Source organism: Panthera pardus, unplaced genomic scaffold (assembly GCF_024362965.1).
Source record: "Panthera pardus isolate Hobbes unplaced genomic scaffold, ASM2436296v1 HiC_scaffold_16, whole genome shotgun sequence".
NCBI lineage: Eukaryota > Metazoa > Chordata > Mammalia > Carnivora > Felidae > Panthera > Panthera pardus.
This window is the reverse complement of record NW_026526721.1, coordinates 48096546-48121988: the sequence shown is the minus strand read 5'-3', so window position 1 is coordinate 48121988 and position 25443 is coordinate 48096546. Positions and strand designations below refer to the sequence as shown.

The 25443-nt window shown below is 35.6% G+C and overlaps 1 protein-coding gene across 39 annotated transcripts in view; it reads left to right on the top strand.

Moving 5' to 3' along the window:
- The window catches only part of ABI3BP (ABI family member 3 binding protein), a 256218-nt gene that overhangs the window by 211533 nt on the left and 19242 nt on the right, over positions 1 to 25443 (top strand). For all 39 annotated transcript variants that reach the window (XM_053903274.1, XM_053903276.1, XM_053903280.1 and 36 more), the window contains 4 exons: positions 2035 to 2163; positions 2705 to 2773; positions 17403 to 17612; positions 23032 to 23140. In XM_053903274.1, coding sequence (XP_053759249.1) covers positions 2035 to 2163; positions 2705 to 2773; positions 17403 to 17612; positions 23032 to 23140 — 517 coding nt within the window. The remainder of the gene's footprint in view (positions 1 to 2034; positions 2164 to 2704; positions 2774 to 17402; positions 17613 to 23031; positions 23141 to 25443) is intronic.

Below are 25443 nucleotides of genomic sequence, written 5' to 3'. Positions count from 1 at the left end.
TCCTGAGGCAAGGCCCAGGAACATTAACCCAATGAGGAGACCAGGTTTTCCTCATTAATTGTAACCTGGGGCAGCAATGACTTGAACTCCAGCAGGCTTCCAGTCAGACTGGATGAGTCACATCAGGAAAGTACGGCCTCAGTGTCCTCTATGGAAAATTCACCCCCCTTACACCACCACCATTCAGTAGAGCTCCCCTATAAGGCTATGTGTCTTCAGCTATAGCTTCATGACCTTGGTTCCTGTCCTATAAAACCTTGTTCTGTCCCATCAGTAAGTGTAACTTTGGTACAGCCAGCCCATCCTGAAGAGAACCATAAACATATTCTAAGAGTAACTCCAATTCCCCTACCCTCATTCTTGCTGTCTACCTCTAACTCAAAGGGAATGGCTCCACTGAGGAACCAAACACAAAGGGCAGTTGTACAGATTTGACCTGATTAACATCAAAGAAAGTGTGTCCTTAATTCAGGACATCAACTACGTGTTCTGAAGTCCTCTGAACATAAGTCCTCTCTCACATGTGCCTGTGGGCACAGTCTTAGACTACCAGGTAGCCCTTGACACTTGTCCCCTGTCTCCAGATCTCCTGAAGTCTCTGAGTTTGCTTTCCTTGCCACGGTGAAAGTGCTATGTCAGTATTTCCTGCTGGTTCTGCCAACTCTGAAAAGCTCCAACTTCTCTTGGTTTTCTCTCACCTTCTCATTGTGGCCCATTCCCACTAGCACCAAAAGCATGAATCTGCAAGAGCTGGACCAGCTGCACATCTGAGTCCCTCATTCATTGTTCCATGATGAGCCATGGTCCTTGGGTCAGTCTTATAGACCTTGGCTGTCCCTTGGTTGAGAATGAGTCCTTTTCCTAGGAGGATTATAGAATCCTCTCCAGCCTCCACTCTACTCTAAACACCCAGACTTGCCTGGACTTTGGGATGGATCCTGTTTGGGATACCAATTAGTCTTTTCAGAGTAGAGAAGACGCTATTGAATATAGTATCTCAAGTGGCACTATTCTGGCAACTAAGCCAGAATCACAGATATTACAGTAAGCATGTTTTTCCTTCTTGTCCAGCCATGACCCATGCCTGACAGTTACTCTCCAGGTCAAGTCATTCTATCTCCTTGACATCTTTCATGTAAAACTATGTAAGGCTATGTGTCTTCAGCTATAGCTTCATGACCTTGGTTCCTGTCATATAAAACCCTTGTTCTATCCCATCAGTAAGTGTAACTTTGGTACAGCCAGCCTATCCTGAAGAGAACCATAAACACATTCTAAGAGTAACTCTAATTCCCCTAAAACACCTTCCATCTAATCTCATGGCTCCTTATGTAGTTCACCTGCTCTGTTCTTCCTTACTACAGCTGCTTTAGTCTCTTGACTTCCCTCTCAGCCATCAGCTTTGCAACCTGATCATTCATCCTTTTCTCATCTGATTTTGTTATTTTCCTAGTGAAAATATTTCAGGAGGTCCTTGTCACCTAAAAAAAAAAAAAAAAAAAAAAAAGCAATGTCCAAATCCATGTTATGGAAGGCTCTTCATGATTTGGCCTTCCCTGCCAAATAGCCAGCTCTCCATAGCCAACTCTCACTGTACCCCAAAGTACTCTTGACTTTCACCTCATCAAATAGACACACCAAGTAGTTTCATGCTTCCTTGACTTGGTTCTTCCTGCAGCCTCAGCCTAGAATATAACTGTCAAACCTACCTCCTGATTACTTCTCTTCTTTATTGGCACAACCTCTGTAAAGACATTCCTTAACCACCCTCATCTTTTCCCATAGACATTACTACTCCCTCCACTTACTTTCCCTGTAATCTTATCCAGTTTTTTCACAATATTTATAATGCTTCAATATATTTGGATCACACATCTATTTTGATCAAGGACACAGGTTTTGTTTTTTCTCCAAGCCCAGCATATAGTGTGCCAAGCCACATGGTAAGTGCTGAGTAAATATTTATGGAATAAATAAATGGGGGAAGTTGGCAGTGCTCCTATAAAGCCTGACTACTTTGCCTTTACATTACAGGAATCATTTCATCTGGCCGAGTAACTTCTCCCCCTCTGACTGCCACATTCAGGCCTACTGAAGCCCCCTCAGAGAAAACAGAGACAGATGAAAAGCAACCAACTGTTCCTGCCTCAGGAGAAGATCTTGGTTAGTATGTCAGTCACTTCCCACTAGGCGCTTAACTATGAAGTACTAAAAGATTTCAAATTAGGTGGAAAAGAGTCTCAGTTCTGGATTATGAAATTATTTCAATTTTTTTATTAATATGTCTTTTTAATTTTTGCAATTATACTTAAGTTTAATGCTATGAGATAGAATATGGTCCTTCACTCCACAGACATAGAATAAAGTACCCAATATTTTTGGAAAAGTCTTCCTGAAAAGATATAAATTACCCAATGCTTCTTACTAAATCAAATGTCATTATTAATCATATGTATCTTAATTAATGAGTATTGGCTACTTTAATCTTTAAGTCATTATTGAGTACACTCCAGAACACCTGCAACAGGACACAATTAAAAGCCTTTTATTGTGGATAATATGTATAATAATAATAAAGGAAATCAAAATTGCAGGCATCTGACTAGGAGGCATTATTAAATATTTATAATCTTTAATACTTTTTCATTTTATTGAGAAGCTTTTTTATATTTTTCTAAAATTATTTATTATCTTCTATTCTCAGGTAATGTAACTGACTTTAGCTCAAGTCCAACAAGAGAAACTGATCCTCTTGGGAAGCCCAGATTCAAAGGTGTGTATGATTGGCTCCAAATCTCCGTTTTGACAAGGCTGTCTTTGATGGGAGTATCACTTGGCTTTTGCTGTGTAATAACTGCAAAATCTTAGTAGCATGTTCTAATAAGGATTTATTTCTCATGTGTCTGCAAGTCACCTGAGGGTCAGCTGATCTAGCTCTTCTTGACTGGATGGTTCTGCCTCCAGCATCAGATACAGCTGGGCTTCCTATGTCTTGGGCTCAGATCTGCTCCACATTTTTCATTTTGGTGCTCAGGATGAAAGACCAACAGTGACTCAGGAGAAGCCATTCTAATGACAATACAAAGTCAAGAGTGGAGAGTTCAAATACAGCATTTTAAGCTCCTCTGTGTTTTACACCTGCCAATATTCATTGGCTAAAGAAAGTCACATAGCCAAGCTCAAATCAAAGATTGGGAAAGTATACTCCTTCCATGAATATAGAGAATATTTTTGAACAGTATCAAATCTACCACAGTAAGAAAGCTATAATATGATATAGAGCCTGGTATTTCCTTTTATAATATGTTTTTCTCAAGTGTAAGATGTGCTAAATTTTAACATATGTATACACTCATGAAACCATCATTGTAATCAAGATAATAAATACATGTACCACCTCCAAAAGTTTCATCATGTACTTTTATAATTCCTCCATCTCACTCCTCCCACCAAATTTCTAGTTTCTAGATAATCACAGATCTGCCTTACTAAAAATATGTATCCATTTTGTGGATTTTTATATAAAGAAAGGATACGATACAAACTTTTTTTGGTCTGGCTTCTTTGACTCAGCATAATTATTTTAAGGTTCATCCATGTTGAAACATGTATCAACAGTTCATTTCTTTTAATCCTGACTGGTATTCTATTGAATGGATATATATAATTATTTATTAAACCTATTCATGACATTAAGGTTTTTTCTAATTTTCTTATATTACCAATAAAGCTGCCATAACCCTTAAAGTACAAGTGTTTATATGGATATGTGCTTTCATTCCTTTTGGATGAATGCTGACAAGAGCAATGGCTAGATCATATAAGTGTACATTTAACATTTTAAGAAACTACCAAACTGTTTTCCACAGTAGTTGTACTATTAGCCTTTCTGTCAACAGTATATGAGAGTTTGAATTCCTCCACATCTTTGCCAACATTTAGGACAGTCAGTCTTTTTAATTTTAGTCATTTTAATAGGTGTGTAGTGGTTTCAAATTGTGATTTTACTTTGTGTATCTCTAATTACTAAGCATCTTCTCATGTGTTTATTTGCCATCATTTTGGTCGTGTCCCATTTTTTTTGTCCATTTTGTTTATAACCTTGCTTATTTTCTTGTTGAATTTTGAGGGTCTTTGTTTTCTGGGTAGAATACCTTTTCAGATACATGCTTTACAAATATTTTTTCCCAGTGTATACCTTCTCTTTTTTAATTTTAATAAATCTTAGTTTATTAATTTGGCTTTTTATATGTTGTATTTTTGGTGTTGTACTTAAGAAATAACTGGCCAATTGGAGGTCATAAAGACCTCTATTTCCTTCTAGAAGTTTCTCTGCTGTTTCCTTCTAGAAGTTTTCTTTTAAATTTAGGTCTATGATCCACATTGTGTCACATTTTGTATATGATACAAGGTGTGAATACCAATTCGTTTCCTTGCTAATAGATATAAAATTGTTCCAGCATCATGTGTTGAAAAAACTATTCTTTCCACTGAATTTCATTTGTACTTTTATCAAAAATGAATTGTACATATATATGTGGAACTCTTTTTAGCTCTCTACTCTGTTGCATTGATCTGTTTATCTGCTTTTACATCAATACCACCATGTTTGTGTTACTGTGGTAGTGGTATTGTATTGGTGACTCTGGGTCCTCTGTATCGTCATATAAATTTTAGAATCAGCTTATCAATGTCTAAGAATAGCCTAGTTAGATTCTTATTAGAATTGAATTGAGCCTATAGATGAATTGGGAAAAATTGAGAGCTGTACAACATTTAGCTTTCCTATTTATGAACATGGAATATTTTATTTAGGTCTTTGACTTCTATAACCAATGTTATTTAAATTTCAGTACACAGAAAACTATTAAAATAGTATTTTTATTTGAGTTTCCAATTGTTCATTACTACTATATAGAAAAATTTATTTTTATACAGTGATCTTATATCCTGCAACCTTGTGAAACTCAGTAGCTTTTATGTAGGTCAATTAGATTTTCTACATACAAAATCATGTCATTTGAGAGTGCTTTTTTACTTCTTCCTAACATGGGTGCCTTTTTCCTTGCCTTATCATACTGGCAAGAACCTCCAATAAAACACTGAATAGATACAGTGGGGAATGGACATCCTTTTCTTATTCCTGATCTTATGGAAAAAACATACAGCCTTTCACCTGAATATAGTATGATGTTACCTTGTAGGCTTTTCATACATGCTCTTTATTGTGTTGAGAAAATTCCCTTCTATGCCTACTTGGGTGGTAACTATTATCAGAAACGAGTGCTAGATCATGTCCAATGATTTTTCTGCCTTTATGAAGATGATTATGTTTTTCTTTATTAGTTTGTTAATACAATGAAATAATTGCTTTTGAATTTTTAACTTTGCATTCCAGGCACAAACTCCATGGTCATAATGTATTCTCATTTTAATATGTTGCTGGATCTCATTTGCTAAAATTTTGTTGAGAATTGTATTCAGTGAAAGATAGTGGTCTGTAGTTTTCTTTTTTTGTAATAGGTCATGTTTTAGTCTCAGTGTAATGCTGAACTCTCCTTTTCACTTTTCTGAAAAAATTTAGAATTGGTATTGCTTCTTCCCTGAATGTTTAGTAGTATTTACCAATGAAACCGTCTGAGCCTCATATTCTCTTTGTTGGAAGGATTTTATGTATAATTCATTTTCTTTAATGGGTGTAGAGCTATCCAGAGTATTTTTTCTTCCCTAGTGAGTTTCGGTAATTTTTGTCTTTCAAGTTATTAGTTCATTTCATCTAAGTTGTCAAATTTATTGGTATAAGGTTCTTAATATTCTCATATTGTTTTTTTATTTTAATAGCTGTAGAATTCTTAGTGATATCATCTCATTCCTGTTACTGATGATGTGTGTCTTTTTTTTCTCTTTTGCCTAATCAATCTTGCTGTAGGTTTATTAATTTATTGATCTTCTGAAAAAGTCAAATTTGTGTTTCATTAATTTTGTCTATTTACTCTGATCTTTATTTTTTTTTCTTCTGCTTAATGTAGTTTAATTTGTTCCTCTATTTCCTCAAGGTGGAATATGGGCTCATTGATCTAGAACCTCTCTTCTTTATTATGGCATTTAGTGCTACAAATTTTCCCCTAGATATTATTTAAGCAGTATCCAAAAGTTTTTGATATGTTGTATATTCATTTTTACTCTGTTCAAAACACTTTTTAACTTCCCTCTTGATTTGTTCTTTGACTCATTGATTATTTAGAAATATGTAATTTAATTTCTAAATATTTTTAGATTTTCTAGAGATTATTCTGTTACTGACTTCTAATGTATCTCCATTGTTGTCACATGCTCTGCCAGATATCTAAATCCTTTTAAATTTATTGAGACTTTTTTATGGCCAGGGTATGATCTGTTTTGGTATATGTTCTGTGTGTACTTGAAAAGAATGTGTATTCTGCTCTTCATAAAAGCAATGTTGTATTCACTTGCGAGGGTTGCCATAAGAGAATGCTACAGACATGGTAGCTTAAACAACAGAGACTTATTTTCTTATTTTCCAGAAACTTAAGTTCTGGAAGCCAGAAATCTGAAATCAAAGTATCATCAGATTTGGGTTGTTTTGAAGACTTGGATTGCAGATGGCCACCTTCTCACTATGTCCTCATATGGCCTATCCTCTGAATGCACACATCCTTCATGTCTTTTCCTCTTTTTTTTTTTTTTTTAAATTACCTAATTAATTTTTTAATTTACATCCAAATTAATTAGCATATAGTGCAACAATGATTTCAGGAGTAGATTCCTTAATGCCCCTTACCCATTTAACCCATCCCCCCTCCCACAATCCCACGAACAACCCTCTTTGTTCTCTATATTTAAGTCTCTTACATTTTGTCCCTGTCCATGTTTTTATATTATTTTTACTTCCCTTCCCTTATGTTCATCTATGTTGTATCTTAAATTCCTCATATGAATGAATTCATATGATATTTGTCATTCTCTGAATAATCTCGCTTAGCATAATACCGTCCAGTTCCATCCACATAGTTGCGAATGGCAAGATTTCATTCTTTTTTGATTGCTGAGTAACACTCCATTGTGTATATATACTACATCTTCTTTATCCATCCATCCATCCATTGATGGACATTTGGGATCTTTCCATACTTTGTCTTTTGTCAATCGCACTGCTATAAACATTGGGGTGCATGTGACCCTTTGAAACAGCACACCTGTATCCCTTGGATAAATACCTAGTAGTGCAATTGTTGGATCGTAAGGTAGTTCTATTTTTAATTTTTTGAGGAACCTCCATACTATTTTCCAGAGTGGCTGTACCTCTCTGCATCCTCACCAACATCTGTCATATCCTGAGTTGTTAATTTTAGCCTTTCTGACAGGTGTGAGGTGGTATCTCATTTGGTTTTGATTTGTATTTCCCTGATGAAGAGTGATCTTGAACATTTTTTCATGAGTCTATTAGCCATCTGGATTTCTTCTTTAGAGAAGTGTCTATTCATGTCTCTTGCCCATTTCTTCACTGGATTATTTTTTTGGGTGTTGAGTTTGATAAGTTCTTTCTAGATTTTGGATACTAACTCTTTTTCTGGTATGTCATTTGCAAATATCTTCTCCCATTCTGTCAGTTGCCTTTTAGTTTTGCTGACTATTCCCTTCACTGTGCAGAAGCTTTTTATTTTGATGAAGTCCCAATAGTTCATTTTTGCTTTTGTTTCCCTTGCCTCCAGAGAAGTGTTGACTAAGAAGTTGCTGCTTCCGAGGTCAAAGAGGTTTTGCCGCCTGCTTTCTCCTCAAGGATTTTGATGACTTCCTGTCTTACATTCAGGTCTCTCATCCATTTTGAGTTTCTTTTTGTGTATGGTGTAAGAAAGTGGTCCAGGTTCATTTTTCTGCATGTTGCTGTCCAGTTTTCCCAGCACCATTTGCTGAAGAGACTGTCTTATTCCATTGGATATTCTTGTGTGCTTTGTCAAACATTAGTTGGCCATACATTTGTGGGTCCTTTTCTGGGTTCTCTATTCTGTTCCATTGATCTGAGTGTCTGTTTTTGTGCCAGTACCGTACTGTCTTGATGATTACAGCTTTGTAATACATCTTGAAGTTCAGGATTGTGATGCCTCCAGCTTCAGTTTTCTTTTTGAAGATTGCTTTGGCTATTTGGGGTCTTTTCTAGTTCCAAATTTTAGGATTTTGTTCTAGCTCTGTGAAGAATGGTAGTGTTATTTTGATAGGGATTTCCTTGAATATGTAGATTCCTTTGGGTAATATCAACATTTTAACAATGTTTGTTCTTCCAATCCAGGAACATGGAATATTTTTCCATTTGTGTGTGTGTGTCTTCTTCAATTTCTTTCATAAGTTTTCCTTAGTTTTCAGTGTATAGATTTTTCACCTATTTGGTTAGGTTTATTCCTAGGTATTTTATGTTTTTTGGTGCAATTGTAAATGGGATCGATTCCTTAATTTCTCTTTCGGTTGCTTCATTATTGGTGTATAGGAATGCAAATGATTTCTGTGCACTGATTTATATCCTGCGACTTTCCTAAATTCATGGATCAGTTCTAGTAGGTTTTTGGTGAGATCTTGTGGGTTTTCCATATAGAGTATCATGCCATCTGTGAAGAGTTGGAGTTTGACTTCCTCCTGGCCGATGTGGATGCTTTTTATTACCTTGTGTTGTCTGATTGCTGAAGCTAAGACTTCCAGTACCATGTGGAATAACAATGGTGAGACTGGACATCTCTGTCATGCTCCTGACCTTAGGGGGAAAGCTCTCAGTTTTTCCCCATTGAGGATGATATTAGCAGTGGGGTCTTTTATATATGGATTTTATGATCTTGTGGTATGATCCTTCTATCCCTACTTTCTTGAGGGCTTTTATCAAGAAAGGAGGCTGTATTTTGTCAAATGCTTTCTCTGCATCTATTGAGAGGATCATGTGGTTCTTGTTCTTTTATTGATGCAGTGTATCACATTGTTTTGTGGATATTGAACCAGCCCGGCATCTCAGATAAAAATCCTACTTGGTCATGGTGAATAATTCTTTTAATAATTGTTGGATTCACTTGACTAGTATCTTGTTGAGGACTTATGCATCCATGTTCATCAGGGAAATTGGTCTGTAGTTCTTCTTTTTAGTGGGGTCTTTGTCTGGTTTTGGAATCAAGGTAATGCTGGCTTCATAGAAAGAGTTTGGAAGTTTTGCTTCCATTTCTTTTTTTTTTCTTTTTTTTTCTTTTTTTTTTTCTTTTCTTTTTTTTTTTTTTTTTTTTTTCAACAGTTTCAGAAGAATAGGTGTTAAGTCTTCTTCACATGTTTGGTAGAATTCCCCTGTAAAGCCATCCAGCGCTGGACTCTAGTTTTTTTGGGAGATTTTTGATTACTAATTGAATTTCTTTGCTGGTTATGGGTCTGTTCAAATTTCTATTTCTTCCTGTTTCAGTTTTGGTTGTTTATATGTTTCTAGGAATTTTTCCATTTCTTCCACATTACATTGCCCATTTTATTGGCATATAATTGCTCATAATATTCTTTTATTATTGTTTGTGTTTCTGCAGTGTTGGTTGTGTTCTCTCCTATTTCATCCTTCATTTTATTTATTTGGGCCCTTTCCTTTTTCCTTTTTCTTTTTGATCAAACTGGCTAAGGATTTATTAATTTTGTTAATCCTTTCAAAGAACCAGCTCCTGGTTTCATTGATGTGTTCTACTGTTTTTGTTGTTGTTGTTGTTGTTGTTGTTGCTGTTTGGTTTCAATAGCATTGGTTTCTGCTCTAATCATTATTATTTCCTTTATTCTGCCAGTTTGGGGTTTTATTTGCTATTTTTCCAGCTCTTTAAGGTGTAAGGTTAGGTTGTATCTGAGACCTTTATTCCTTCTTTAGGAAGGTCTGGATTGCTATAGACTTTACTCTTATGACCACTTTGCTGTGTCCCAGAGGTTTTGTGCTGTGGTGTTATCATTTTCATTGGCTTCCATGTACTTTTTAATCTCCTTTTTAACTTCTTGGTTAGCAAATTCATTCTTTGGTAGGATGTTCTTTAGTTATTTGTTATCTTTCCAAATTTTTTCTTGTGGTTGATTTGGAGTTCCATAGCATTGTGGTCTGAAAATATGCTCAGTATGAACTTGATCTTTCTGTACTTGATGAGGGCTGATTTGTGTCCCAGGATGTAATCTATTCTGGAGAATGCTCCACATGCACTCAAGAAGAATGTGTATTCTGCTTTAGGATTAAGTGTTCTGAATATATTTGTTAAGTCCATCTGGTCCAGAGTGTCATTCAAAGACATTGTTTCTTTGTTGATTTTCTGTTTAAATGATCTGTCCATTGTTGTAAGTGGGGTGTTGAAGTCCCCTACTATTATGGTATTATTATCTCTGAGTTTCTTTATGTTTGTGATTGATATATATATTTGGGTGTTTCCACATTTGGAGCATAAATGTTTACAATTGTTAGATCTTCTTGGTGGATAGACCCCTTAACCACGATATAATGCCCTTCTTCATCTCTTGTTACAGTCTTTATTTTAAAGTCTAGATTGTCTGATACAAGTATGACTATTCTGGCTTTCTTTTGGAGGCCATTAGCATGATAGATGGTTCTTCATCCCCTTACTTTAAATCTGAAGGTGTCTTTAGATCTAAAATGGGTCTCTTATAAACAGCATATAAATGGATCTTGTTTTCTTATCTATTCTGTTACCCTATGTTTTTTGATTAGAGCATCGAGTCCATTGATGTTTAGAGTGAGTACTGAAAGATATGAATTTATTGCCATTATGATGCTTGTAGAATTGGGGTTTCTGGTGGCGTCCTCTGGTCCTTTCTAGTCTTTGTTGCTTTTGGTATTTATTTATTTACATATATGTATACATATACATATACATATACATATATATGTATGTGTATATATATATATATATATGTATATATATGTGTATATATATATATACATATATATATGTGTATATATCTATATATACACATATATATATATATTCATCTTTTCTCCCCTCAGAAAGTCCCCCTTAAAATTTCTTGCAGTGCTGGTTTAGTGGTCACAATCTCCTTTAATTTTTGTCTGTCTGGAAACTTTTTCTCTCTCCTATTTTGAATGACAGCCTTGCTGGATAAAGAATTCTTGGCTGCATATTTTTCCAATTCAACACATTGAATATATTCTGCCACTGCTTTCTGGCTTGCCAAGTTTCTGTGAGTAGGTCTGCTGAGAACCTAATCTGTTTTCCCTTTTAAGTTAAGGTCTTTTTTTCCTTTGCTAACCTCATGATTCTTTCCTTGCCTGAGTATTTTGTGAATTTGACTATGATATGCCTTGTTGATGGTCGGTTTTTGTTGAATCTAATGGGAGTTCTCTGTGTTTCTCAGATTTTTATGTCTTTGTCTTTCCGCAGTTTAGGGAGGTTTTCCACTATGATTTGCTCACATAAATTTTGTACCCCTTTTCTCCTCTCTTCATCTTCTGGGACTCCTATGATTCTGATATTATTCCTTTTTAATGAGTCACTGATTTCTCTAATAATTAAATCATGCTCTTTTGTCTTAGTCTCCCTCTTTTTTTCTGCTTCATTATTCTCCATAAGTTTGTCCTCTATATCCCTGATTTGCTGCTCTGCTTCATCCTTACTTGCCTCTGTGACATCCATTTCAGATTGCTGCTCAGTTATAGAATTTTTTATTTCATCCTGACTAGCTTTTACTTCTTTCATCTCCACAGAAAAGGATTCTAATCTATTTTCGACCCCAGCTAGTATTATTATTATCGTGATTCTAAATTCTGGTTCAGATATCTTGCTTGTATCTGTGTTGACTAAGTCCCTGGCTGTCGTTTATTCCTGTTCTTTCTTTTGGGGTGTCATTTTGAAGGAAGAAAATGAATTAATAATTTAAAAAAATAATAGAATTAAACAATTAAAAACAACACAAATAAATCAAATAAAGGGTGCTAGATCCTAGGTGTGTTTTGGTCTTGTTGTTGAAAGAAACTTAACAGATTAGAGAAAAAAGGGAAAGATTAGAAAAGAAAAAGGAAAAGAAAAAAGGAAAACCTTTGAAAATTTGAAAAAATGAATACAGTAGAATAAAATGAAATGAGGGTAAAATAGAATTTTTAAAAGTTACAAAAAAGTAAAAAATGTAGTAGAAAAAAATGAAGAATCTTTTTAATAAAAATTGAATATAAAAAATAAATTTTTTCTCTTTCTGTATTCAAGAACAAGAAAAGAAAAAAAATTGAACAGAGGGACCAGTGAACAGAATGAAATACAATTGAAATTACATCTGGTTTCCCCTAGAAGCCAAACTATGAAGCACTTTATAGTCTATAAACTAAGCAGGCAGAGACTTGTGGTGTTCCTTAAGAATGTGGTTGGCCCAGTTGGGCGGGGCTTAGTGAATTCGCTTCGTTCTCCACTAGGTGGCACTGCTTAGCTTACTGGGGTGGATTGTTCTAGTGCATGTAGGCATGTATGCACATGTGTAGGAGGGGTCAAAATGGCATCACCCAGCTACCCAGTTTATAGTATCAGAACTCTGTGCTCTCACCTATGGGCAATCAAGCACCCCGCCTTTGTCTCTAGCTTCTGTCTACTTCCCGCTTGTAGACTGTCTGTGACCAAGCCATCAGGCTGCCAGGCAGGACCTCCCTCCTGAGTTTTATCTCAGATGGTGCTGTGTTTCCCAACCCCTCACTTCTGAGGGACTGTGGCTTTGACCTGTTCTGACCCTCTGGGGGATGGTCTTGCTAAGCAATGGCCGGGCGCCGTCCCACCACCAGAACCTTCATGAGACCGTGCTGCTGCTGATGTCCAGAGACCAACTAGGTGCCAACCCACCCCAGATAAAGTTTGTGTGATCACGTAGCAGCAGCATTTCAGGGATTATGGTAAATCACAACACATATCTGGCACCAGGCTTCACACTTAACATCCTTGTTCCAATACCAGCAAATGTGGTTATTTTCTGGGGTCTGCTGGGATGTTTTCCTGTGGTGAGGCCACACAGCCTCTATCAAATGCCCTCCCATCAGGAGAACCATGTCTCCCCATGTGGCCCAAAGACCCCTCAGACCTTGCTCTCTGCTCCTGGGGATTCACCCTTCTCACCAGAGCACTGCTAGGTATCAAGCTGTGGAGTTTCAGACTCTGTGCTTCCCCTGTTTATAGAGTCTTAATGGAATTTAAACCTTCTCTTTTCTCCCTTTTTTGTTCAGCCCCTTGCAGCTGTTTCCACTCTTCCTTTTTTCTCCATGTGCTTTCAGGGTGAGGGGTGCTTTTCCCTTATTCTCCCCCCATCTCTGTCCTCTTCCAGCAAGCAAAAACAGCTCCCTGCCCTCCATGCACACTCCCCCAGTTCACCTTTCCACACCATGTACCTGCTGAGTTCTGTGGTTCAGGTTGTTTAGATTGTTATGTTAATCCTCAAATAAGTTTTCTAGGTATGCAAGATGGTTTAGTGTTGATCTGGCTGCATTTCAGAGTTGAGAGACACAAAAAATGCTTCCATGATGTTCCACCATATTCGCCCCTGCTGTCTCTTCCTCTTAATTTTTAAATTTTTTTTTATGTTTATTCATTTTTGAAAGAGAGAGACAGAGCACAAGCAGGGGTGGGGTAGAGAGAGAGGGGGACACAGAATCCGAACCAGGCTCCAGGCTCTGAGCTGTCAGCACAGAGCCCGACGTGGGGCTCAAACTCACAAATCATGAGATTATGACCTGAGCCGAAGTCGATGCTCAACTGACTGAGCCACCCAGGCGCCCCTCTTCCTCTTAAAAGGACATCAGTCACAGTGGATTAGGATCCCACCCTGTGACCTCATTTAATCTTGATTTCTTTATTTGGGTGTTTAGAACCTTATATTTAACATGACCAATGATAAGGTTAGATTTAAATCTATCTCCTTTTGCTATTTGTTTTCTTTTTGTCCCATCTATCCTTTGTTCCCTCTTTTCCTCTTTTTCAACCATCTTTTACTGAGTATTTTGTTGTTGTTGTTGTTGTTGTTGAAATATATGAGGCATACAATATTACATTAGTTTCATGTGTACAGCATAGTGATTCAACTTTTCTATACATTATACTCTGTTTACCGCAAGTGTAGCTACCATCTGTCACCATAGAACACTATTATAATACCATTGATTCTATTCCCTATGCTGGACCGTTTATCCTCATAACTTATTCATTCCTTAACTAGAGGCCTCTATCCCTCACTCCCTTCACTCATTTTGCCTATTTGCCCTCCCATCTAACAACCATAAGTTTGTTTTCCTATATTTATGGATCTGTTTCTGCTTTTTGTTTGTTCATGTGTGTGTGTGTGTTTTACATTCCACATATAAGTGAAATCACACAGTATTTGTCTTTCTCAGTCTGACTTATTTCACTTACATAGACCTAGAGGGTATAATGCTATGTTGTTGCAAATGGCAAGATCTCATTCTTTTTTATGGCTGACGAATTTGTGTGTGTGTGTGTGTGTGTGTGTGTGTGTGTGTGTGTGTATAAACCATTATTTATACATTCATCTATCGCTGGACACTTGGGTTGTTTCTATATCTTAGCTATTGTAAATAGTGCTGCAATAAACATAGGGGTGCATATATCTTTTCAAATTAGTGCTTTCATTTTCTTTGGGTAAATACCTATTAGTGGAAACACTGGATTATACAGTATTTCTATTTTTAATTTTTTGAGGAAACTCTACTATTTTGCACAGTGGCTGCACAAATTTACATTCCTGCCAGTAGGTCACCAGAGTTTTCTCCACATTCTTGTCGACACTTATTATTTCTTGTTTTTTTGTCTCTAGCCATTCTGACAGGTAATATAAGGTAAGGTAATATCTCACTGTTGTGTAGATTTGCATTTCCCTCATAATTACTGTTGTTGAGCATCTTTTCATATGTCTATTGGCCAGTTACATGTCTTCCTTTGGAAAAATGTCTATTCAGGTCCTTTGTCCATTTTTAATTGGATTATTTATGTGTTTTGGTGTTCTATAAATTCTTTATATGTTTTGGATATTAAACCCTTATTGGATATGTCATTTGCAAATATCTTCTCCCATTCATTATGCTGCCTTTTTGTTTTGTTGATAATTTCCTTCACTGTGCAATAATTTTTTACTTCAGTGTAGTCCTGATCATTTTTGTTTCTGTTTAACTTGCCTGAGGAGACATATCTAGAAAAATGTTGCTAAAACTGATGTCAAAGAAATTACTGCCTATGTTTTCTTCTAGGAGTTTTATGGCTTCAGGTCTCAAATTTAGGTCTTTAATCCATTTTGAGTTTATTTTTGTGTGTAGTGTGAGTGGTCCAATTTCATTCTTTGGCATGTAGCTGTCTACTATTTATCAAAGGGACTGTCTTTCCCATTGTATATTCTTAACCTCTTTTGTGATAGATTAATTGAAATATAAGCATAGGTTTATTTCTTTTTTTTTAATTTTTTTTAAACATTTATTTATTTTTGAGACAGAGAGAGACAGAGCATGAATGGGGGAGGGGCAGAGAGAGAGGGAGACACAGAATCGGAAGCAGTCTCCAGGCTCTGGGCCATCAGCCCAGAGCCTGACGTGGGGCTCGAACTCACGGACCGCAAGATCGTGACCTGAGCCGAAGTCGGACGCTCAACCAACTGAGCCACCCAGGCGCCCCAGCATAGGTTTATTTCTAGAGGTTGAGTTTTATGATTTTTATGATTCTATTTTCTCTCTTTAGTTGTCTTACTAGTTGTAACTCTTTATTTTGTTATTGCTTTAGGGTTTATAGTATGTATCTTTAATTTACCACAGTCTATCTTCTAGTGATATTCTACAACTTCACAAATAGTGCAAGAACCTTACATTAGTATAGCAATTTATCTTTCCTCTTGGCCTATCATTGTTAGGCATTTTACTTTTACGTATTAATACATCATGCTAAATTGATATTATTTATGTTTAAATAGTAAATTGCCTTTTAGAAAGAATTAAATGACAAAAATATTGTGCATATTTACCTATATAGTTACTATTTCCAGTGCTCTTTATCTCTTTGTGTGGATACATCATTTTTCTTCTGCCTGAATGTCCTTTAATCTTCCTTGTAGGGTGGGTCTGGTGGTTATGAATTCTCTTAGCTTTTATATGCGTAAAAGGTGTTTTACTTTAAAAAAAAAAAAAGATATTCACTAGTTAAATAATTCTAGATGATAAGTTTTTTTTTCCAGTATTTAAAGATGTTGCTCCACTGCCTTCTCCCTTGCATTCTTTCCAATGAGACATCTGCCATAATCCTTATCTTGATTGTACTATATATCATGTGTCTTTTCTGCCTCCTTTAAAGGTTTTCTTTCTATCACTGGCTTTGAGAAACTTGATTTTGATTGGTGTAGTTTCTTCATATTTGTTGTGCTTAGGTTTATTCAAGCCTTTTGGATCTGTGGGTTTAGAGGTTTTATCAAACTTGGAAAATCTTTTACCATTATTTCTTCAAATACCTTTGCTGTCCCTGTTCTCTGGGCAGATATTAAAATTACATCTGTGTTATACTGCCTGAAGCTTCCCCATAGCTCACTGATGCTCTGTTCATTATTTTTATTATTTTTTCTTTCCACTTTTATTTTGGGTAGTTTTTACTGCTATGTCTTCAAGTTCACTAATCTTTTTTCTGCAATATAATATCAGTGCTAGTATCATCCAGTGTTTTTTGCATCTTACACATTTTAGTTTTCATCTCTAGAAATTCACTTTGGGTATTTTTAAAAATATCTTTCATGTATTAACTTCTTGACATGTGGATTATAGTTATAATAACAGTTTTATTTTCCCTGTGTGATGACTCTAACATCTAGGCAAGTTCTAGATTGATTTCAAACTATTTATTTTTCTCATTATGGGCAACATTTTCCTGTTATTTCCTATTGTTTTTTATTCCTAAAATATTCTTTAATTTTGTCCTGGGTTAAATTACTTGAAACCATTTGACCTTTTTGAGTCTGGCTTTTAAGATTTATTAGGTAGGACCAGAACTGTTTAGTGTGGGGCTAATTATTCCCTACTCTCAAGGCAATACCCTCTTGAATACTTCTTCCAATACCCCACAAATTATGCTGTTTAAAACATGCTCAGGAGGACCAAATTACTTCTCAATATTAGCATAAGTTAAACCCATTTTAAAACAGTAAATCAGCTACAGCATCCATGTCATGTATCCCAGAGACAGGAATTCTAGATTTTCACAAGTTTGAACAGTCCACATCACTGCTTTCATCTATCTGCTTATAATATGAGACCAGATATCCTCAAACAGAAAAATATATTTGAGTTTACCTCCACCTTCTGTATGTACAAACTCAAATAAGGCTAACTGTCCAAGTCCTCTCTCTCTTAGGTCCTCATGTGCGTTACATCCAAAAACCGGACAACAGGCCCTGTTCCATCACTGATTCTGTCAAACGGTTCCCCAAAGAGGATGCCACCGAGGGGAATGCCACAAGTCCACCGCAGAACCCACCCACCAACCTCACTGTGGTCACTGTGGAAGGGTGTCCCTCATTTGTCATCCTTGACTGGGATAAGCCACTAAATGATACTGTCACTGGTAAGATCATGATGTGAGCACTTGTACTATGGTGGGAAGCTTCAATAATGTGAGTGTGGTACCTCGTCAAACTATGAGGCATATCTCAGGGTTGGCAAGTCCTAGTAGAGCTATTGTCAAAAAGTGTCATATGATGGGAAAAGATCATCTGTGTCCCAGTGGTGGGTTTCCTGTTAATTTAACATATCTCTTTAGGTTACGTTCCTTCCATCTTGTCTCAGAACTCTTCCTCACAGTGTAAAAATAGATGTGGTCTTTTCATTATCAAGAAAATTACAGATAACATAGGAGAAGTTGGCAGGGCTGATGATAATTAAACCAGTTTTCATTTCACCAACCCAATTTCTAGGTTGACCTAGAACTGTCAAGCAATTCAATTATTTTAGTAGAGTTTTTGTTTGTTTGTTTTGTTTTTTGTTTTTTGGGTTTTTTTTAGGTTTCTAATCATGGTTGATTTTCTCCTCATCTCGGAAAAATTTAATTCTGCTATCACTAGCCCAATCCTTCTAAAAATGACTGTGAAAACTAAGAAATCCTAAGTCAGTCTTTGAATTTATTATATGCGAATTAATTCTTCATATGAACAGTTTAGTCAAACTAGAGAGGAGGGAGAAAAGGTAAGGGGCAGAGTCAGCTAGAGGAATATAGCAAATTGCAGGAGTACACAAGCCCCCCATTGCCCATGCCCTGCTGTGCATGGAACAGGTAGACAGAATTTAGAGGAGCTCACTAAGAAGCTATCAGGATGGGTAGAGGGAAGTATACAGGGGAAAGGAGGAAGTGGGAGATTCAGCCAAAAGTGTTTTCTGTGAATAAAGGAGTAAACAGCAGCTATTTCTCCTCAGACAAAACTGTTTGGTCTGGGCAACTTTCACTATAAGCAGCCTATCTTTGCTTAACTGGCTTTTTTTTTTAAACCATATTTTGTGAATTTCATTTCTCATGCAGACCTTGCCTTTGTTTTGGGAAAGAACCAGCCACTGCTCATGTTTCCTGGGGACTTGTCTAGTCCTGCTTCTTTACTTGGGACTATGCCAGTAGGTGCTACCATCCCAGTATCTAAAAAACAATAAATCTCTAAGCATTGATTATCTACATAGATGAAAAAGTCCAGAACTCCCAATTCATATACTGTGCTAATAAGGAGTTCTCCTGACAGTCTGAGGCTTAGTTATCATAACACCAAATGATCTATAAAATTTCATTTGCCTTGAAGATGTGGGACATCAAGTTGGAACTGGTTAATATATCTAAAATCTAATCTAATACATCTAATATATATTCACTTTGGTGTGTCAATTTCTGATTTAACTTTTTAAAAGCAAAATGATTTTCCTTTCCAGTTCATCATGAAACCTTTTTTAATTGTATAAACTTGTAATCTACAAAAAATAATGAATAGGGTATACTTTACCCATTTAACCAATTCCTTTTGTAACATTGTTACTAAATGTTAATGGACTGCTTGAGATCTTTCATAAGACATTAGACTTAGAATAACAGCTTTTATAGATAAGGTCCATATCTCTTTAGCTATAATATTTTCTAAATAGAAATAAGTCCATATTTAATCATTACACAGTCTGTATTTAAATGTCAGACCATATAGCCTAATAGTCTCTTCTATTTTTTTCACTTTTGTTTATTTTTAGTGTTTTCTCAAATAACACTTTTTTTCAAATGTGATCTTTTATAAACCAGCAGCTCAGATAATACGATTAATTCTCAAATCACTGGAAATGGCTTTACAAGAAAGGATTGAGAAAGATAACAAAAAAGGAGTGAAACATATTCTTTATTCCCTTAGCTGGCTTCTGTCTATCATCTTTTAATCAACAGGCACATATTACCTATAATAAATACACCCAAATTCAGTTGCTTCTACATGTCTTTTCTACACTAAAGTAGAAATAGATACACCTGAGAAATGGGCCATAGCCTGAGTCCTTGGACAATTTAAATTAGTTGTGGGGTGGTGCTTTGTGATATGCCAAGAGCATGCCAACGTAGATTTAAATCCCAGACTAGCTGTATTCTCTATATGCAATTTGGGTATGCACTTTACCTCCTTGCTTTAGTTTTCTTATTTGTAACAACAACAACAACAACAACAACAACAACAACAACAACAACAACTTCCATTGTAATCAGCTTATCATGAGGACAAAAATTAACCAGAATTTGAATGTACAGTGTAAGTTAGAAGCTGTTAAATTAATGTTTGTCAGTAGTAGCAATAGTAGGACTGGTAGAAATAGTGTCACCATTATTATTTTCATGACCAGAATGTGATTTCCCAACCTTTATAATAAATAGTGTTTTTCTATTAAGTAAATCATCTCATAATAGGGCAATAATAATCTCTGAGTGGGGAAAAGACCATTTATTCAGTGTTACTTCTTTATAGGTTCCTTATATCTTTACTGTTAAGGAATTTATAAATAAAACCCCATATTTTAAAGTGAGAAATATGGACACATACTAAGTGGCTGTCTTTACTTTCTGAAATATAATCAGAATGTGTCTATAAATGTTCATTCCAAGCATTAATGTTCCATTTTTATGGTATAGTGAATTTATGAAAAAGCTACTATTTCTTTAAAGCATTACAAATGAAAGATATATTTATAAGGCCCAAGAATACACATTCAGAAGTTAGAATTCTGAAATTCTAAATATGTTTTTTAATTACAAAGGTAACTTCTGTGTCCATTTTGAAAACTTGAATCTTTCAGGATGAAAATAGTATTAAATGAACATTTAAAACTCAGTCAAAAGAAAATTAGAGAAGATATTCAGTAAGAGTTTCTAGTACTGAGTCTGGGGTAATATTAAAAAGAATATTACACAGTCACTGATTAATGTCCCACACCAAAGATGTTTCTTGAAAGTGGTTGCTTTCATGCAAATTCAATGGGAGTGTCATACAAATTTTTCTTTGGGTGACGAAGCGACACTTGAGTCTTTCCAACTGAAATCTTTCAAATTTAAACACAACTCAGGGATAATAAGTAATAATAATAGGTACCACCTGTTGAAAAAACATATGCAAAATACTGTTGAGCACTTTCCATATATTCCTAGTTTAATCCCCACAAGCAACACTATGAAGAGCTATTACATTTTACAAACTGAGATCAGGGCAAATGGCTTGGTCTGTCACTTTTCAATGAGTCATGTAGTGTCCTTTTGGGTTTTTTTTCAACTTTTTATCTTTTATTTTTATTTTTTTTAATTTTATAGATTTTAAAATTTTAAATCTAAGTTAGTTAACATACAGTATAATAATGTTTTCAGAAGTAGAATTTATATAACACCCAGTGCTCATCCCAACAAGTGTCCTCCTTAATGCCCCTTGCCCATTTAGCCCATCCCATCCCCCCACCCAACACCCATCCAGCAATCATTGGTTTGTTCTCTGTATTTAAGAGTCTCTTATGGGTTGTCCCCTCTCTGTTTTTATATTATTTTGCTTCCCTTCCCTTATGTTCGTCTGTTTTGTATCTTAAATTCTACATATGAGTGAAGTCATATGTTATTTGTCTTTCTCTGACTGACTTATTTCGTTTAGCATAATACACTCTAGTTCCATCCACATTGTTGAAAATGGCAAGATTTCATTCTTTCTCATCGCCGAGTAATATTCCATTGTGTATGTATACGTGTGTGTGTGTGTGTGTTGGTCTGTATATGCGTCTTTATCCATTCACCAGATGATGGACATTTGGGCTCTTTCCATAATTTGACTATTGTTGATAGTGCTGCTATAAACATTGGGGTGCATGTGCCCTTCCAAAACAGCACTCCTCTATCCTTTGGACTAGCCTTTCCCATACCTTAACTTTAATAGAAAAGTCATGAGTGTTTTGGGTTCCTCATCAGTAGCATATCTTACCATGTATCCAACAAGCAGTCTCCAGTTTTAAAAATCCATTTTAATTACTCCCATCTTTGTCTATCTAGTAAATACTGATTCACAGCTGAGAAACAGATATAAAATGGATATATTTGAATTCAAGGTCCTTCCCTTCCCTCCCTTTCTGTCCTCTTTGAGAATAGAACGCCAACATAAATAGGTTAAGGAACAGAAGTTTCTGAGAAAAGAACACTAAATACTAGCCATTAGTCCTTTGGTAGCTGTGCTAACATATCCAGATACAATGGCCATTGCCTTCTGATTTAATTTTCAATTTTTAGAAGGATCGTCATACAGAATTAATCAGAAAGAGCCATCCTCCTTTTTTGATTTTTAAAATATACCATTAAAAATCCTTCCCAAATTAAAATTGATTATTATGTCTTCTAGTCTTTCCATAGTTTGAGTTTTACTTCCAGTCTCCATCTCCCACCTTTGGTCTTAGTGCTAATAGCAGAAATCCCCACTAAATTGCCACCCTTTGTGGCTTTTTCCCACTTTTCCTGATGGCTACCACTTGTATATTTCTTCACACTTATGGAGCTGATTTTGAGTAGGGGTTGTTTCTGTTTTCTATTTTTCAAGTTTTGAATCTTCTGTGTGACCTTGTCACATACATTAAACTCCAATTAAGAGGTGGAAAAGCCAATTAACAAATTTATAAATTATGTTCTGAATCTGAAAGCCCTTCTCTTGATAAGCCCTGCAAGTTCATAGAAACATGTCTTTAGGTGAAATTTATGCAGATCTCCATTCATACTTTAATGATTTTTTTAAAAAACAAGGATTATTTTCAAGGAGGCATATGTAAGCAGTAGGTACAAATCTTTTGTAACTTATGTAAGCAGTAGGTAGAAAAATTTCATAATTCTATAGTTCCCAATAATGAACTGTCACTCATTATTTGGTTAACTGCTATTTGCTGGATGGTTTTAAACCCAAAGATATGTAGATATAGATGATATAGATATAGGTATAGGTATAGATATAGGTATAGGAATAGGTATAGATAGATATAGATATATAGATATATTTTTGCAACAGAACCATGTATGCAGTGGTCTTTTCCCTAGCAATATAATAAAGCCCCACAGAGAAGAAACGTGCCTTCTACTTAAGTACCACTTCTCATACAGCACTTTCCCCACACTGGGTTTTTCAACAATGACAGACTATTTGATTTGCCTAGCAAAATCATTAGTTACCAGTATCCAAAGATACCACAGGTTCATCATCAGTCTTCACAGTTACCAAGCCTTTCATGTTCCAGTAAAGGGAAAGCAGATGTGATCAATGAGCAACTCCCAAAATGCTTTGGGACCTTTGTCATCCATTGGCCATCCCCATCTGCAAATTGCTAATGTATAAGATCAGTACATCTCAGTAACTACAATCTAAATTGCTCACTTTTATGAGAGTGACTTTATGATGCTGTTAGCCTTAAGAGCAATTAAATCAGCCGGGACATAAAGACAAGTATTTGTTGGCTTTTTCACTTTTCAGAATATGAAGTTATATCCAGAGAAAATGGGACATTCAGCGGGAAGAACAAGTCCATTCAAATTACAAATCAAACCTTCTCCACTGTAGAAAATCTAAAACCAGATACAAGGTAAGCCACCTGTGCTCTTACAGGTGAATTCTGACAGTGCATAAATCATCACCAAAGGAATGAAATGACATCATCCATCTCTGTCTTAAGGGACAGTGTAGTTTGCATTTCATTCTTTGGCTTTCTGTGCATAGGAGTAGGTACCTCTAGAGTCATGTTTTGCAAATACACAAATTATTGGTGGGGATACAAGAGCTGACAAGATGGTCTTGTAAGTTAACACTATAGGGGAGAACATTGAAAAATAGAGGATCATTAATATCAAATGTTGATATTAAATACCAAAATGGAGAGAAGGAAAATTCTGTGGATGAGACACAACTGGAGTGTGTAGGATGTAAACTAAATGTGAAACAGAAGAATTTGGCTGGCATGCTGGAAAGAAGAGGGCAAGGATATAAAAGTTATGTAACAAAAGTAGATGAAAGTTTGTGATAGTTAATGCTTAAAATAACTACAGACCATTCCCAGGCATAGTGGTCTTTTCATTTTGGGTCTTTTTATAATAAACAAATGAGAATACATTTTTGAAAATAGACACATATATTATTACCAATGCTCTATAATAAACAATTTTTCTTGGCATCCCTTATTACCTATTGGTACCTGGTTGTTTACATTACTGTATGGTTTTGTCATTTCTTTTTAAATCTAAAATATCCAACATTTTATCGGCTCACTGTACTGGAAGAAAAATAAGGGCTTTATGCACTTCTAGAAATGTAATAGGGAAGGTTTTGTTTTGTTTTACATGGCTAAATCATCAAATTTATTGTTCAAGGAAATTCTCAAAAGGATACAGCCAAGCATTTCTTTAAAAAAATATGTACTAAATTCATTTGGGGACTAAATATCACTCTTTGTGGAAAATCAATTTCTTTCCTCAAATTCCAAGACACTATTTGAAAACTATGCTTTCAGTTAAAACAAAAACATCTTCACACTTTACGTTCTAGTGCACCAAGCAACATAGATCAATTTTCAGAGAGACACAATCAGGAATTTTTCCAGACTGAATACTTCATAGCTTGATAAGGTTTCCTGAATACTTCATAGCTTGATAAAGACCAGCAGAGGCAAAGACTGGAACTCCAGCATTAGAAAATTTTTTCATAAGTTTTATTTCTATCTTCCATTGTCATCAGTTGATTGAATTGAATCAGGTATTGATTATGATATTCAAAAGAGCCTAGTAAAGTTCTGACAACAAGGAAACTGATAATCTTTTCATGAAAAAAAGGAAGCATCTAGTTAATTCTAGATGGTTTGCTGTGTATAAACTGTAGTCCTATACTATAAATATAATACTTTGCACAGGTATTTTTTTTCTTTAAAGTTCTCTATTTTGAGTTGTAATATGGAAAATTTTACAACTGCTAATTTTTTTTAAAGGATTTAAGTTAGCCAAAATAAGCATGTATTTCAGTAAAAACTCATTTGATGATCTTGGTTCTGTTTCCTTAGAGAGATTAACAGGGAGAGAGACTATTTTTAACATAACATATTTTAAGGGAAGAGTAAAGAAGAAAAAGTTACTTAATTTGGACTTTTTAAGAGGTGAATTTGGGCTTACAGAACATGGAAGTTTTTTTCTTTATAGTTTCTTGCTTTTTATGCCACTTAATATACTGAAAACATTGAAAAGCATCTAATTTCTAAATATTGTGTTCCTTTTCTGAATTAGGCTACCTTCAAATCTTCACCTTCAAAGTTCACCTATGACTCATGATCAGATGTAGAAAATAATTATTTAAGTGACATTTTAAACCTGATTTGTTTGTAACAGGTTTGTGTTTCTACTCAGCTAACATTTATTAAGTGCCAACAGTGTGCTTGGTGTGGTGACCACAAAACTGAATAAACATGGTGCCTGTCCTTGAGGACTTGAGGTAGTGGGGTAGTCTTTTAGTAACTGATTATTCTACACAAAATAGTGAGAGCTCTGGCAAAAATATATACAAGTTGCAAGGGGAGCACAGAGTGGGTGACACTTTGCAAAGTCTGGGGAAATTGGGAAAACTTTGTGGAGGAGGTGACACCTGGGCTGAGGCTTAAATGAAGAGCAGGAAGGAGTTAGCTAGGTAACTGTGGTAGGGGAAAGAAACGTCAGAGAAACTAGCATATGTTAGAGCAGAGGCCCAAATGGTATGATTGTGTGCAGTGAACAATCAGCTACTTCCATGAGTGTGAGAGGTGAAAAGTGAACAGAGGCAGTGGAAGCAACGAGAGGTAGAAGCCATGTTGTGGAGGGCCTTCTCTGCCAGATCAGAGAACTTAGTCAAGAGATGGGGAGAGCCAGAAAG